This window comes from Pipistrellus hanaki (assembly GCF_964339955.1).
Source record: "Pipistrellus hanaki genome assembly, chromosome: 12".
Lineage (NCBI taxonomy): Eukaryota > Metazoa > Chordata > Mammalia > Chiroptera > Vespertilionidae > Pipistrellus > Pipistrellus hanaki.
Genome location: NC_140514.1, coordinates 59,624,187 through 59,640,965, shown reverse-complemented (window position 1 = coordinate 59,640,965; position 16,779 = coordinate 59,624,187). Strand labels below are relative to the sequence as shown.

The 16,779-nt window shown below is 48.7% G+C and overlaps 1 protein-coding gene across 1 annotated transcript in view; it reads right to left on the bottom strand.

Moving 5' to 3' along the window:
* SLC9A2 (solute carrier family 9 member A2) overlaps positions 1–16,779 on the bottom strand; it is a 133,263-nt gene that overhangs the window by 40,279 nt on the left and 76,205 nt on the right. The window contains exons 4-5 of the mRNA XM_084900498.1: positions 7,757–7,974; positions 6,794–6,996 (exon numbers count right to left, since the gene is read on the bottom strand). Coding sequence (XP_084756624.1) covers positions 6,794–6,996; positions 7,757–7,974 — 421 coding nt within the window. The remainder of the gene's footprint in view (positions 1–6,793; positions 6,997–7,756; positions 7,975–16,779) is intronic.

The window sequence follows — 16,779 nt, the reverse complement described above, 5'->3', positions numbered from 1 at the left end:
AAACTAGATCACCAACTTACACCATACACAAAAATAAACTCAAAATGGATACAGGACTTAAACATAAGACGGGAAACCATAAAAATACTAGAAGCATCCACAGGCAGCAAAAATCTCAGACATATGCTATAAGAACTTCTTCACTGATACTGCCCCTAGGGCAATGGAAGCTAAATAGAAAATAAACAAATGGGACTACATCAAAATAAAAAGCTTTTTTTTTTTTTTTTACAGCAAAAGAAACCATCAACAAAACAACAAGAAAGCCCACTATGTGGGAGAACATATTTGCAAATGTTATCACTGATAATGGTTTAATCTCCAACTTCTACAGACAGCTTATACAACTAAATAAAAGGAAGATGAATGATCCAATTAAAAAATGGGCAATGGACCTAAATAGAATATTCTCAAAAGAAGACAGAAGGAAGGTCAAAAGGCACATGAAAACATGCTCAAAGTCACTAATTATCTGAGAGATGCAAATCAAAACAACAATGCGGTACCATCTCACACCTGTCAGAATGGCCAACATCAACAAATCAACAAACTACAAGTGCTGGCAAGGTTGTGGAGAAAAAAGGAACCCACGTGCACTGCTGGTGGGAATGCAGACTGGTGCAGCCATTGTGGAGAACAGTATGGAGTTTCCTCCGAAAACTGAAAATGTAACTCCCATTTAACCCAGTAATCCCACTCATAGGAATATATCCGAAGAAACTAGAAACACCAATCAGAAAGGATATATGCACCCCCTATGTTCATAGCAGCACAATCTACAATAGCTAGAATTTGGAAACAGCCCAGGTGCCCATCATCAGATGATTGGATCCAAAAACTATGGTACATCTACACAATGGGATACTGTGCTGCCAGAAAAAGGAGGGAATTCTCATCATTTGCAGCGACCTGGATGGAATTGGAGAACATCATGCTGAGTGAAATAAGCCAGTGAACAAAAGAGAAACACCACATGACCTCACTCATTTATGAATAACAAAGAACATTATAAACTGATGAACCAAAAATAGATATAGAGACAGTAAAACAACAAGCAGACTGTCAAATTACAGTGGGTAGGGTAGGGAGATATGGGAGAGATAGTAGATCAACCGAAGGACTTGTATGCATGTAAGTACAACCAATGGACACCAAACTCTGGGGAAGGAGGGTATGTATAGGAGGGGGGGAAATGTTAAAATATGCACACAGATAATAATTTAATAAAAAATGTAAAAAAAAAAAGAATGCTTTAAATAAAACAAATTCTCTCTCTCTCTGTCTGACACACACACACACACACACACACACACACACACACACACTTTAAAACAGGGGTCTTCAAACTACGGCCCGCGGGCCACATGCGGCCCGCAGAGGAGTCTGATCCGGCCCGCCAGGTTTTTTGGGCAGTGAGCGCAGCCGAGGTGTTACAGTAGGAATTAGTAGTTCATATAGTCCGGCCCTCCAGCTCTCTGAGGGACCGTGATCTGGCCCCCACTTTAAAAAGTTTGAGGACCCCTGCTTTAAAAAATGAGTACATTCATTTTATCCCATCCATCCAGCTTTGGGCATTTTTCAGGTTAACTTTAACTGTCTGAAGTGTGAACTGATTTGACAAAATTTGGTAGGACACACCTTTCGTTGCATTGTGTCACGTTCAAAGTGTGTTGATTTGAAATAACATAGGCAGTAACTGCAGCTTTCTAATCAATAAGTATTCTGTCATTTATAACTGATAGAAATGAAAGCAGGTGCAAACATGGTTTCACAGACACGGATTTCACTGAATCCAGGTTCCATGACGCCACTAGTTTAATAACTCCAGCGAAAAAAATCAACAACACCAATGCAATCATTAAAACTATGTAGTGTGTTCTAAGGACAAATCTGTTGTTTCACTTGCTTTTTTTTCTGTCACTGTTCATTTAGTAAACAATGGGTCTATGGTGCTTGTAAATACAGCACATGGGAATAAAGATGGGGCCCCCTGCCGATTCTCCCACTGGACGGGCAATCGAGAAATAACTGCACTGTCACAAATGAGACACAGCCGACCAACCAGGAAGCAGGCATGGCTGAAGTTTTTAAACTACAACATCCGATATAATAGAAGTGTAGTATGCAAATTGTCCCCTCAATTGGGAGTTCGTCCTGGAGTTCAGCCAGGAGGCGGGGCTGGCGGGGGGAGGAAAGGGAGCACCTGGCCGGCAGCGACCTGGGACTCTGCCAGTGCACGGATTTCCTCACTGGGCCTCCGGCATCTTAAAATTAGCTTCTACTGAATAACAAGTACTGACTGCAGGCAAGGACCGCAGACACTGCTCCTTCAATGGTCACTCCTCTCTCCAGATTATCAGCAGTCATGTCATGCCCCATGGGAGAGATTTCACAAGTCCTGCCTTCCTCTTTCCTTCCTTCTTTCCTTCCTTCCTTTCTTCCTTGGTTCCCTCCCTCTCTTCCTCCCTTCCTCCCTCCTCCCTCTCTTCCTCCCTTCCTCCCTCCCTCCCTCCCTCCCTCCCTCCTTCTCCCCGTCCTTGGTTCCTCTCTTCTTTCCTCAATTCTTATGCTTTGGAACTAGGGTACTTAGCACTTCTGAGTGCCGTATGAATTTATTTCCTTAAACTAGATGTTTTGTTACAGGAGCCTAGGTCTTTGGTTGGGAGAGACAGAGGGGAAAAGAATACCTTTGAGAAGGCACACTGGAAATTTTCTAATTTAGGTCATCTGGGAGCAACCCAATACAGCCTAGAGAGACAGCTCACTCCCTTAAAAACAAACAAACAATCAGACACATACACCACCTCGGGCTCCCATCAAACCCCTGCAAAGCATCGCTGCAAAGCTCAAGTAGTTTCCATCCATTCACTGGGCTTTGGCTAACAGAGGTGGCACCCAAGAGCTGGATATGAAAGGGCTGCTGGGCAGCAGGCTCAGTGGGACTGGTTTCCTGGCCCCTCTGCTCCCGCTGCCTGCTCTCTCTCTCTGCTCCTGCTCTCTCTCTGCTCCTGCTCTCTCTCTGCTCCTGCTCTCTCTCTGCTCCTGCTCTCTCTCTGCTTCTACTCTCTCTCTGCTCCTACTCCTGCTCCTGCTCTCTCTCTGCTTCTACTCTCTCTCTGCTCCTACTCCTGCTCCTGCTCTCTCTCTGCTCCTGCTCTCTCTCTGCTCTTGCTCCTGGTCTCTCTCTCTCTGCTCCTACTGCCTGCTCTCTCTCTCTCTCTGCTCCTGCTGCCTGCTCTCTCTCTCTCTCTCTCTCTCTCTCTCTCTCTCTCTCTCTCTGCTCCTGCTGCCTGCTCTCTCTCTCTCTCTCTCTCTCTCTCTCTCTCTCTCTCTCTCTCCTCCTGCTGCCTGCTCTCTCTCTCTCTGCTCTTGCTGCCTGCTCTCTCTCTCTCTCTCTCTCTCTCTCTCTCTCCTCCTGATGCCTGCTCTCTCTCTGCTCCTACTGCCTGCTCTCTCTCTCTCTCTCTCTCTCTCTCTCTCTCTCTCTCTCCTTCTGCTGCCTGCTCTCTCTCTCTCCTTCTGCTGCCTGCTCTCTCTCTCTCTGCTCCTGCTGCCTGCTCTCTCTCTCTCTCTCTGCTCCTGCTGCCTCCTCTCTCTCTCTCTCTCTCTCTCTCTCTCTCTCTCTCTCTCTCTCTCCTCCTGTTGCCTGCTCTCTCTCTCTCTCTCTCTCTCTCTCTCTCTCTCTCTCCTCCTGCTGCCTGCTCTCTCTCTCTCTGCTCCTGCTGCCTGCTCTCTCTCTCTCTCTCTGCTCCTGCTGCCTCCTCTCTCTCTCTCTCTCTCTCTCTCTCTCTCTCTCTCTCTCTCCTCCTGCTGTCTGCTCTCTCTCTCTCTGCTCCTGCTGCCTGTTCTCTGCTTGGTGCCCCTAAATCTGCTGCTTGTGAAATGCCCGTAATGAGGGCCCTTTTGGTTTGTTCTTTTGGAAGAAACTGATTTCTTTGAATTAATTTTTTAAAGGAAGGAACTCCTTATATTTGTTAGCTGATTTAGCAGGCAACTTTTGGAATAATTTTTTTAAAAAAAGAAATTATTTTGTTAAAAAAAAATCACTAACCCAGCTGGTGTGGCTCAGTGGTTGAGCGTTGACCTATGAACCAGGAGGTCATGGTTTGATTCCCGGTCAGGGCACATGCCTGGGTTGTGGGCTCGGACCCCAGTGTGGGGCATGCAGAGGCAGCGGATCAGTGATTCTCTCATCACTGATGCCTCTCTCTCTAATTTAGTCTCCTGGGGAGCAACCTAATCAGGCCTAGAAAGACAGCTCACACCTTAAACCAATAAAAGCACATTTAAACTGACGCCTCTCACTGTCACTGCCACACACCTCACCCCGAGTCGCCAGCCTGGGCAGTGCCTACCAGGCGCGCCGTCTCCGCCCTTCGCTCAGGGCCCTGGGAAGGCCTCTGCTCAGCCTGCCTCCAGGACGGCCCTGCTCCGAGACAGCTGCCAGCCCTCCCCTTCGCTGTGCCACCAGCCCTCATTCCTGCTCCTTGACTCCTGTCTCTGAAATCCAGACGCAGAACCCCCTTCGGTATATGCTCCCCTGGGGTACTCCCACGCTCCCCTTCCAGACCTCCTGCTCCCGCTGGCCTCCCCGCAGTGCCCCCTCACCCTCTGACAGTGCTCCTCTGACAGTGCTCCTCCCCGCAGTGCCCCCTCACCCTCTGACAGTGCTCCTCTGACAGTGCTCCTCCCCGCAGTGCCCCTTCACCCTCTGACAGTGCTCCTCTGACAGTGCTCCTCCCCGCAGTGCCCCTTCACCCTCTGACAGTGCTCCTCTGACAGTGCTCCTCCCCGCAGTGCCCCCTTCACCCTCTGACAGTGCTCCTCTGACAGTGCTCCTCCCCGCAGTGCCCCCTTCACCCTCTGACAGTGCTCCTCTGACAGTGCTCCTCCCCGCAGTGCCCCCTTCACCCTCTGACAGTGCTCCTCTGACAGTGCTCCTCCCCGCAGTGACCCCTTCACCCTCTGACAGTGCTCCTCCCCGCAGTGCCCCCTTCACCCTCTGACAGTGCTCCTCCCCGCAGTGCCCCCTTCACCCTCTGACAGTGCTCCTCTGACAGTGCTCCTCCCCGCAGTGCCCCCTTCACCCTCTGACAGTGCTCCTCCCCGCAGTGACCCCTTCACCCTCTGACAGTGCTCCGTGAAGCAGGGCATTCCCCACGCCCTCCCCCCACTGGGCCTGGCCCCCACAGGGCACCCTGCCCACCGGGCCTGGCCCCCCCACAGGGCACCCTGCCCACCGGGCCTGGCCCCCCACAGGGCACCCACCCACCGGGCCTGGCCCCAAAGCTGTAGCCAGGGTGGCCAGAACCCTCTCCTTCCTGAACACGCCCCTCACGTGACTTCAGGAGATGAGGTATGCTGCCCTCCGACAGAGTCCGACCTCAGCTCAGCCCTGCCCGCCCCTGTGCCCCACACATGCAGGCCTCCCCCAGGCCCTGGTGTCACCATGGGGACTCTGGGTGGAGAACTGACTGGCACCAACATGAAGGACTTCACCCTGAGTGAGGAGTCCTCGTCTCTGACCTGGGAGTCAGGTGTCTTCTGCAAGCATCCATGGAAATTAACGGTAACCTGTTAACCTGCTACACGTCACCACTCAGGCCCCTGTTAACCTCCCACTCGCCCCCGCTGCAGGCAGACACAGCACCACGGGCAGTGGAGGCCACAGACTGTTGCCCTGGAACCCGGCCAGACCACCAATGAGTGGACTTCCAGAATTCTGAGGCCTGCTGCACGATTATAGGGATTAATTAATAACTGTGCTCTAATCATTTTTCCTTTCCAAGAAAAGATGTTAAGTTTTTCTTCCCTTTATTAGCATTTACTTAGTGAAAATTAAACATCAAATCATCCCGTCCAATCCCCGCGGTCCCTGCCCCCTCGGCCCTGCCCCCACTGCCCTGCCTCCGCGGCGGTGCTGAGTTCCTCTCTGCTGCCGGGAGCCGGAGCCCCGGGTGGAGGCCCCGGCAGTGAGGAGCGGCCAGACTGCCCGCCCACAGCCGCTCCACACGGCCTTTCCGCCTGGACTCCGCCTCCGCCTGGTCTTGAGCGTAAGTTGAAAACAAGAGAGACAGCTTATATTTATGTAACATTAATGATGTTATTTATAATTTCATTATATTTTTAAATCCTCACCCAAGGAGTGAGGGTATTTTTTCCCATTGTTTTTAGAGAGAGTGGGAGGGAAGGAGGAAAGGCGGGGGCGGGGGAGAAACAGCCACTGAGAGAGCTTCAGCCCCCTCCTGGAGGGCGCCCTGCGGGAGGGCTCATCATTAGGCAGTAGGCCTGTGATCCCTCTCCAGCACGGCCTCCTTCGAGTGGAAATGGCCACGGAATGTCCCCAGGGCAAACGGAACGTGGGAGGAGGGGAAAGGGTTTAGAACTCTGTACGTGACCGCAGCACGTTTTCCAGAAAGATCCACCTGCCATATTAGACAAAGAGAGTGGAGGCAACTGGAAAAGGCTCAGCCCATTTTAACATCACCCAGTAGAAGGTAACAAGACGGAGGCGCTGTATGGGGAAACTGTTTCCCCACAGAGCTCAGCCACTGAGGAGCCGGGAGGGCTCTCGCACATTGGGATAAATAGCCTGTGATCCTGCTCCCGTGTGCCTGTTCAGCTAGACACTTGCTCTTCCGAGACCACGCTGAGCGTCCCATTTCGCCGTACGCTGGCTCCATGCCTTTACGGAACTCAGACAGGTGAGCGCTTCTCTCAATTATGTCAGTCTCACAAGAGGTTTCCTCCAGGTAAAGGAGAGACGTGGCTGGGAGAAGAATGCTCTACTCACCAGAATGAAGACAGTGAAGAATATGACGACGATCGCAGCCGTAATGAAGAGCTTCTTCCGGGGAAACACGGCCGCAGGAAGGAGAAAGACCAGCGCAAAGCAGATGGCCCCTCGGAGCCCTCCATAGGCAATGATGAACTGGTCCTTAAAGGTCAGGGGGATTGTCCGGAACCAGTTAATGGCCTGAGTCAGGACAAAGACACCTGAGAAGGAGAACAACCAAAACACCACTGTGTGAGCGGGTGTGAGGGCGCAGACTCCTTCCCGTGCCGCTGTGCAGAGGCCTTACGTGGCTCCAGGCCTCTGGCCCCCTTCCTCTCCTCGCTCATAAGACCAGGCTCTTGGTGAGAGCTCCTGGGCTAAAACGTGGATCAGAGGAGCCAAGAAAGGTTAACGTGACTTATAACAAAGGCATGAAGATGCTGGAGGAAGAAAGATAAAAAAAAGTCAGAGGGGGACGAGAAGAAAGAGGAAAAGAGGGGAAGAGAAGAAAGAGGGCACTGCGGGGAGGAACACTGTCAGAGGGGAGAAAGAGGAAGAGGGGGGAGGGGAGAAAGAGGAAGAGGGGGGAGGGGAGAAAGAAGAAGAGGGGGGAGGGGAGAAAGAAGAAAGAGGGGGAAGGGGAGAAAGAGGAAGGGGGAAGGAGAGAAAGAGGAAGAGGGGGGAGGGGAGAAAGAGGAATAGGGGGGAGGGGAGAAAGAGGAAGAGAGGGGGGAGGGGAGAAAGAGGAAGAGGGGGGGAGAAAGAGGAAGAGAGGGGGGAGGGGAGAAAGAGGAAGAGGGGGGAGGGGAGAAAGAGGAAGAGGAGGGAGGGGAGAAAGAGGAAGAGGGGGGAAAGAGAAGGAGGGTGAGGAGCTTGAAGACGGGAAGGAAGATGAAGCAGCAGCGACGCAGGGTGGGTGAGAAGGACGTCCTGCTCTTTTAGTGAGTTGATGGGTGTTCTTTGGGGCAACGTGCTCCTCACCCAGTGCTCTCCAGATCAGGCAGAAGGCCAGCGTGAAGCCCACGAAGGCCCAGTTCCACTCGTGGTTCTTCCCCACGGTGGACACGCCCATGAAGATGAAGATCAGGGTCTCGCTGACACTGCTCAGCATCTTCATGAAGTACTTGATGGTTGTGTAGGATTTCTGAGACACGTTCTCCTCCACGTACTTGTTCATGGTCATTGCACAAGTGGTGATTCTGCAGGGACAGATGCAGCTGCCATCAGGGACCGTAATCAGAGCATGAGTGGCACTTGAGACTAAACATGGCCTTCTCTTCTGCCCTTCTGCCCACGACCACAGCATCATCACCAATTTCTGTAATCGGACGTGGTTTGCCTCCTTGGGAGCCCTGCCATCTCTGGAGCCTCCTCGGTACCCATGGTCTGAACTCCTTCACCCAGCTTTGTCCCGCCATCATCCTGCTCCAGATCCATAGGACCATCAGCTATCCTGTCAGCATCACAAAGAAAGCAAATCCTGGGAACTCAAACCCCGCACTTTCTACACAGCCAGTCCCACTCCTCTGCTCCGGTGCCTGAGAGGCTGCCCTGCCTACGGTCCTCACCTTGGAACTACTGAGCTCTCCCGCACACCTCCTCAGTGCCCCAACCCCCCGACTCACACCCCCACCCACCACGCAATTGGTCACCAGTTGTTTTCTAGCCCTCATCCTGGGTATTTCTCTCTCTCTCTCTCTCTCTCTCGCTCGCTCGCTTTAGTTCTGGGTCTCATTTCTACTTATCCATTATCTCCACTACTCGGAAATGTTAAGTGTGCTATGAGGCTCTGAGAATCTGTAAAGGAAAGAAACTCTTCAGCTTGTTTTCCCAGCATTTCCGAACGGGACCACACTGCATCTACTTGCACAGCCCCTGGCACAGCTGGTGAAGGAGGCTCCGGCTCAGCTCCAAGCGGGGCGCCTGAGCCCGCACACCGCTCTTAGGGGACAGCTCCAGCGCCCCTCCTGCCTTTCTGCCCCTGGCACTGCCACCTGCCTGGCTTTCTGTCCCCCCGGGAGCCCTGGCCTGTGCTGCCTCCGCCTCACAGCGCACAGCTCCCCCATGGCCACCGAGGGGGCATCTCCTCTGAGCGGGAAGGGAGCTTACACGGGCACCGTTGGGAGAGCCAGTTACCATGAAGGTGCCCAAAGGCCGCCACCTGAGGGTGCGGGCCAGGGAGAGAGCACGGCATCCGAGGGGCTTCCTTCCCGGAGCCATGGCCCTGCTGCTGGGAGCTGGGAAGCTTCCTGCATTCCACCGTTAGAGCGAGGCCCGACTGGCCCACGCCAGCACGGCAGGAGTCCTCCCCGCCGGAGGTTCTGGGGTTTAGGGAAGTCGCCCGAGTGCCACCACAGATAGGAGGACGTGAGCCCAAGGGTGAAGACTAACAGGTGACCACAGACCTGTGCTCCATACGGACATGTGGGCTCATTTCTGTGCCCAGTGCAAACAGAACCAACGCCCGCCAAGCAAGGACCACGCGGTCAGCCCAATGTCAGTGCCCCAGACGGGCAGAGAACACAGAGCTCCTGTGGCCGCCAAAGGAAGGGTTCTCGTTAAACACACAGCAAAGCCCGTGGACAGCTGTGGGCTCAGATAACGATCGCCAGTGCTTGCAGCACCTCTGCTCCGCGGCGCCAGAGCTGGGCAGACTGCTGCACAGGCAGTTCAGACGCCTAGCGCCCGCCGCCCGCACGGGTTCTGATCGCTCACTGCACAGACGAGAGAGCAAAGGCAGCCGAGGCCCCCTGCTCCCGACGGCACTGCCGACCACGAGGGCCGGGCTGCCACCGAAGGCTGGTCCACAGCAAGCCCCTGCTCTCTCCACTCCGCACGACCGCTCCTCTCTGAGGAGGAAGGCCTGCTTCCCGCCCAGCCCTGCTCTGCCTCCCTCAGCCAGCCTGTCTGCACCGGCTCCTGTGGCCGCCGGAGGAAATGACCAAGAGAGTGACTGACGATGCCGTACATCACCTCACATGTGCAGGCCCAGAAGTCCGAACCCCGTTCACTGGCTAAACCCAGGCTCCGGCTGGGTCTTCCTGGAGCTCCGGGAGAGTGCCCTTCGCCCACTCTGTGTCCGGAGGCTGCTCGCAGTCCTTGGCTTGTGGCTGCGCCACTGGCCTCTGCCTCGCGGGCCTCATTTCCTCCTCTCACTTGGACCTTCTGCCTTCCTCCCACTAGCACCCTCCTGGGCAACCTAGCGTCACCTCGAGCTCAAGATCCCCAAGCGCTCACATTGGCGAAGCCCCTGGGAAAGCACTTGCAGGGCGAGGAGGAGCATCTGCAGGAGCCAGGGCTCAGCTGCCCAACCACTGCTGGCACACCTCCCTGTGGTGGTGGCATGCCCCGGGAGAGTGTGGCCAGAGCTGGTCCCTGTTCTCGGTGACAGGAACGGGCAAGAGCTCTGTCCACTGACTCACAGGAAACATAGGACCCCGCAGCCTGCAGCCCACCGGCAGACGTGGGAAGCGGCCTCCCTCCGGTGAGCCTGCAGGGGGCGCCCAGCCAGCCCCCCTGAACAGAAGCCACTGGTTAACTACAGTTAACTACATCCTCCTCTGTCATAGTTGGGTTAATTTTTCTTTAACCAGAATTTTAAAGGCAAGATTTACTAAATATAAAATAATGAGGGAAAAAGCCAGAATCAATTACAAAGCTGAGTCATGACATGTGCTATAGGGGAGAGGCATTCCAGCAACACAAACTACTGAGCCTTTCTGAAGTGTGGCCACTTTAAAAATTCGAACAAAAATGATTATCCTGGCCACATTACATCTTGAAATTCTCTAATCCTATGCACATGAGGCTTCAAAAATGATTTTATTATAAAGCATTTAAGCTTACAGGCAAAAATGAAGAAAAATAAATGGCCAAATTCTCACTACCCAGCTTTTCCAAATCACTTTCACCTTTTTTTTTAAAAAAAAATTGAAATTCTTTATTTAAAGTATTACATAAGTCTCCTCCCCCCAACCCCGCCCCATTGCCCCCTTGTTGCTGGCCCCACCCTCCAGCACATGCGCTCTCCCCACTACTGTCTGTGTCCATGGGTTATGCTCATGTGCATGCAAGACCTTTGGTTGATCTCTTACCCCTCTCCCCTTCCCTTACAGGTTGTACAGTCTGTTCAATGCTTCTATGACTCTGACTCTATTTTGTTCATCAGTTTATGTTCATCATATTCTACAAATGAGTGAGATCGTGTGACATTTATTCTTCCTCTGACTGGCTTATTTCGCTTAGCATAATGCTCTCCATGTCCATGCATGTTGTTGCAAATGGTAATAATTCCTTCGTTTTTACAGCAGCGTAATATTCCATTGTGTAGATGTACTGCAGTTTTCTAATCCTCTCATCTGCAGTTAGGCTGTTTCCAAATCTTAGCTATTATAAATTGTGCTGCTATGAGCTTAGGGGTGCATATATCCTGTCTGATTGGTGTTTCTGTTTTCTTGGGATATATTCCTAGAAGTGGGATCACTGGATCAGATGGGAGCTCCATTTTTAATTTTTTGAGGAAACTCCATACTGCTTTTCACAGTGGCTGCACCAGTCTGCATTCCCACCAGCAGTGCACGAGGGTTCCTTTTTCTCTGCATCCTCACCAGCACTTGTCCTTTGTTGATTTGTTGATGATAGCCATTCTGACAGGTGTGAGATGGTACCTCATTGTCATTTTGATTTGCATTGCTCAGATGATTAGTGACTTTGAGCATGCTTTCATGCATGTCCTTCTGTATGTCTTTTTTCAAAAAGTGTCTATTTAGGCCCTTTGCCCATTGTTTGATTGGATTGATTATATTCCTTTTTTCAAGTTGTATGAGTTCCCTGTAAATTTTGGAGTTTAACCCTTATTGGAAACAACATTGGGATATATGTTTTACCCTCCAGTGGGCTTTCTTGTTGCTTTGTTGATGGTTTCTTTTGCTGTGCAGAAGCTTTTTATTTTGAGGTAGTTCCATTTGTTTATTTTCTCCTTAATTTCCATTGCCCTAGGAGCAGGATCGGTAAAGATATTGCTACAACATATGACTGATATTTTGCTGCCTGTGAATTCCTCTGAGATTGTTATGGTTTCCCATCTTATGTTTAAGTCCTTTATCCATTTTGAGTTTATTTTTATGTATGGTGTAAGTTGGTCTCTTTCTTTCTTTCTTTCTTTCTTTCTTTCTTTCTTTCTTTCTTTCTTTCTTTCTTTTTTCCTTCCTTCCTTCCTTCCTTCCTTCCTTCCTTCCTTCCTTCCTTCCTTCCTTCCTTCCTTTTAATGTATCTATCCAATTTTCACAAGACCATTTAATGAAGAGACTGTCTTATCTTGACTTCATTGTATGCCCTTGCCTCCTTTGTCAAATATTAATTGAGCATAATGGCTTGGGTCAATTTCTGGGTTCTCAGTCCTGTTCCATGTCTGTTCTTGTGCCAGTACCAGGCAGTTTTGAGAACCGTGGCTTTTGTTGCAATTGTAAATGGTATTTTTTTTTTTATTAGTTTTTCTTTCTATGAGTTCATTATTTATACATATAAAAGCCAAGTGATCAGAATGACCAGAGTGACCAGATCAGCTGAAACAACCAGTTGCTATGACACACACTGTAGCCGGCCAACCAGCCTTTTCGGGGGTGGGGCCAGTTGACCAACCTCTCGTGGCCCCTCCCCTAGGCCGGCCTGGCCCCGATTGGCCTTGCTCTGGTGGGCCGGCCAGACCCCACCAATGCATGAATTTGTGCACTGGGCCTCTAGGTGATGTATAAAAAAGACATAGATTTCTGGGTTTTAATTTTGTATCCTGTTACTTGCCAAATTCACTAAGTCTAGTGTTTTTTTTTTGGTGGAGTCCTTAGGGTTTTCTATGTATAATATCATGTCATCTGCAAATAGTGACAGTTTTTCTTCTTTTCCAGTTTGGATGCCTTTTATTTCTTCTTCTTGACTATCATCATGGCTAGCTCTTCCAGTACTATGTTGAACAGAAGTGGTGAAAGTGGGCATCCCTGTCTTGTTCCTATTCTTAGGGGAAATGGTTTCAATTTTTGCCCCTTGAGTATGATGAGCTTTGTAATATATGGCCTTTGTCATGTTGGGATATGCTCCCTTGATTCCCACTTTGCTGAGACTTTTTATCAGAAATGGGTGTTGGATTTTGTCTAATGCTTTCTCTGTGTTTATTGATATGATCATGTGGTTTTTGTTTTTCAATTTGTTTATGTGATATGTCACATTTATTGATTTGAAAATATTTTACCAGCCTTGCATCCCTGGAATAAGTCCCAATTTGTCATAGTGTATGATATTTTTAATATATTGCTGAATGCAATTTGCTAATATTTTGTTGAGGATTTTAGCATCTGTGTTCATCAGGGATATTGGCCTGTAATTCTCTTTCTTTGTTGTGTCTTTATCTGGGTTTGGAATTATGATAACGCTGGCCTCATAGAAAGAGTTTGGAAGTGTTCCTTCCTCTTGGATTTTCTAAAATAGATTGAGGAGTATAGGTATTAGTTCTTCTTTGAATATTTGGTACGACTACCCTGTGAAGCCATCTGTACCTGGGCTTTTGTTTGCTGGGAGTTTTTTTTTTTATTACTGCTTCTATTTATTCTATTCAGGTTTTCTGATTCCTCCTGATTCAGATCTGGGAATTTTTATTTTTCTAGGAATTTGTCTATTTCATCCACATTGTTCAGCTTATTGGTTGTTCATAGTATTTTCTTACAATCCTTTGCACTTCTGTGGTGTTAGTAGCTACTTCTCCACTTTCATTTCTGATTTTATTTATTTGGGTCCTCTCTCTTTGTTTCTTGATGACTCTGGATAATTGTTTATCAATTTTATTTAATCCTTTCAAAGAACAAGCTCTTGGTTTCATTAATTTATTTTTTTAGTCTGTTATTTATTTCTGCTCTAATCTTTATTATTTCATTCCTTCTACTTACTCTGGGCTTTTCTTTTCTTTTCTTTTTTTTTTTAAATCAATCTTTATTGTTCATATTATTACAAAGGTTCCTCATTTCTTCCCCCCTCCACCAGATTCCCACCCCACCCTCCGCCCCTTCCCCATCCCCCATTGTCCTCATCCATAGGTGCACAGTTTATGTTCAGTCTCTTCTTCCCTCCCTTTCCCCGATAGTAAATCCCTTTTCAGATAGTAAATCAGTTACTTAGCATTTTCTCATATCAATAATACCTCCACATGCCCAATGATACACTTCACACATAAGACTTTTCCAAATAGGTCAACCAACCTCCTCCAGGCCCCACCCAAGGCACTCAGAGATCAACACCCCAGCGCTATACTAACTCAACACATCCAGATCTAAGCCTTCATCACTTGATTCAGCAGACCCTCAAGTTCCCGCAAAAGTTTCCAGCCATATCTGAGAGGCAGCCTTGGAGCAGGGGCAGGCGAGGAGGGAGCTGTTCCCGGCCTGGCTGCTCCGGGCCTGGCCTCTGTTGCTCTGGTTCGTTCCACAACTAGCTGCTCCAGGTCTGGCCACTGCCACTCCCGACCTAGTTGCTCTGGACTTGGCTGCTGCTGCTCTGGGCCTGGCCACACCCGACCCGGCCACTCTGGGCCCGGCCGCTCCGGGCCCGGCAGCTCCGGTCCTGGCCGCTCCCAGCCTGGCAGCTGCTGCTCCGGGCCTGGCCTCACCAGACCCGGCTGCTCCAGGCCTGGCCGCTCCCAGCCTGGCAGCCGCTGCTCCGGGCCTGGCCGCTCCCAGCCTGGCAGCCGCTGCTCCGGGCCTGGCCGCTCCCAGCCTGGCAGCTGCTGCTCCGGGTCTGGCTGCACCAGACCCGGCTGCTCAGGGCCTGGTCGCTCTCTGGGCTTTTCTTATTGTTCTCTTTATAGTTCTTTAAGGCATAAGGTTAAATAGTTTATTGCTGATTTTTTTTTTAAGTATGCCTGTAGTGCTATGAACTTCCCTCTTATGATTGCTTTTGCTGTGTCCAGAGATTTTGGGTTGTTGTGTGTTCATTTTCATTTGTTTTCAGGAAGTTTTTTTTTTAATTTTTTTTATTTCTTTCTTTATCTGGTTAGTAATCTATCTCCTTGAACTTGTGGAGACTTGTTTTGTGTCCTAACATGTGGTCTATCTCTGTGAATGATCCATGTGTACTTGAGAAGAATGTATATTCTGCCGCTTTGGGGTTAAATGTTCTATAAATGTCAATTAAATCCTTCTGATCCAGTGTGTCCTTTAGAACCAGTTTCCTTGTTAACTTTTTGTCTGGAAGATCTATCTAGTTAAGTCAGTGGGGTGTAAAAGTCCCCTACTATGACTTTATTGTTGTCGATCTCTCTGTTAAAGTATTCTAGAAGTTTTTTTTTAAAAAAAATATCTGGGTGCTCCTATATTGGGTGTATATATGTTTACCAGGATTATATCCTTCTGTTGGATTGATCCTTTTAGTATTATGTAGTGATCTTTGTTGTTTATTGTGATGGCCTTCATTTTGAAGTCTGTTTTGTTGGCTATGAGTATTGCTACTCTAGCTTGTTTTACTTTTCCATTTGCATGGAATTCCCCCCCCCCCCCATTCTTTCACTCTCATATTGTGTGTGTCCTTTGTTTTGAGGTGGGTCTCTTGTAGACAGCGTATAGGTGGGTCAATTTTGTGTAAATGCCCATATGTGTTAAAGGCATATGGGCATTTCTTTAAATTGTGAGCTGTGTCCTAGGCAACTGGCAGAGCCTGTATCTCAGATATATGTTTCCCCAAGAAGGTGGAGACATGTAATCAGCTTGGCCTACATATCAGCCCAGGTGTCATCAGGGGTGGGTCTAGATATGTAAATCCAGTAAACCTCCAGGAATGCTCTGGTCTACTTAAGAATGCAATAAGCTCCTTTGATCCCAAGCTTTGGTGTTACTTCCTGTATTGGGGGTATAAAATAAATGTGCTGTGTGGCTCAGGGAGTCGCTGCCTCTCCATCAGAGAGAATGGCATTCCACCTAGCTCCCAGCTTGCTTCTATTTCTGCATCTTGGTCTCTTTATTTCTTTAATTTCTTAGTCCCCAGCTCCTCCACTCAGCAACTGGACTCGTTCCTTTTCTGTGCCGGATGCAGAAAAGAGAGAAAAACCTCTACAATTTTGTATCCATTCAGCTACCCTATGCCTACTTATTAGAGCATTTAATCCATTTATAATACATTTAGGTTATTATTGATAGGTACTTATTTATAGCCATTTTAATTCTGTATGGCTAAGTTTCTCTCTGTGTTTCTTCTCATTACAGCAGTTCCTTTAGCATTTTTTTTGTAATAAAGGCTTGATGAGAATCTACTCCTTTGGTCTTTTGTTTTTTTGTCTGTCTGGGAAGCTCTTTATTTGACCATCTATTTTGAATGATATTCTTGTTGGATATAGTAATATAGGTCTCATATCCTTGCTTTCCATTACCTTGAGTACTTCATGCCTTTCCCTTCTCACCTGTAGAATTTCTGATGAAAAACAGGTGTCAACCTTATGGGAACTCCTTTGTAGGTAACAGTTTTCTTTTCTTTTGCTGCCTTTAAGATTCTCTCTTTGTTTTTAGCTTTTGACATTTTAATTATTATGTTTCTGGGCATGGGCCTGTTTGGTTCTTCTTGCTTGGGGTTCTCTGTGCATCTTGAACTTATGTGACTTTTTCCTTTACCACATTATGGTCGTTTTCTGCCATTATTTCTTCAAACATATTCTCAATTTCTTTATCCCTTTCTGCCTCTTCTGGAACACCTGCTATTTTTAATATTGTTACATTTAACATTGTCCCACAGCTCCCTTAAACTGTCCTCCTTTTTAATTTGGTTCTCCGATTGAGTGATAGTTTCAACTCTTTCTTCTAATTCATTGATTTGATCTTCAGCTTCCCCTAATCTGTGTATTCCTTCCAATGTGTTTTTTATTTGTGCTATGTCATTCTTTATCTCAGACTGTTCTGTTTTCAAAGATACAGTTACTATATCTTTGTTAATATTGTTGAGCATCTTTATCATCATTACTCTGAACTCATTTTCAG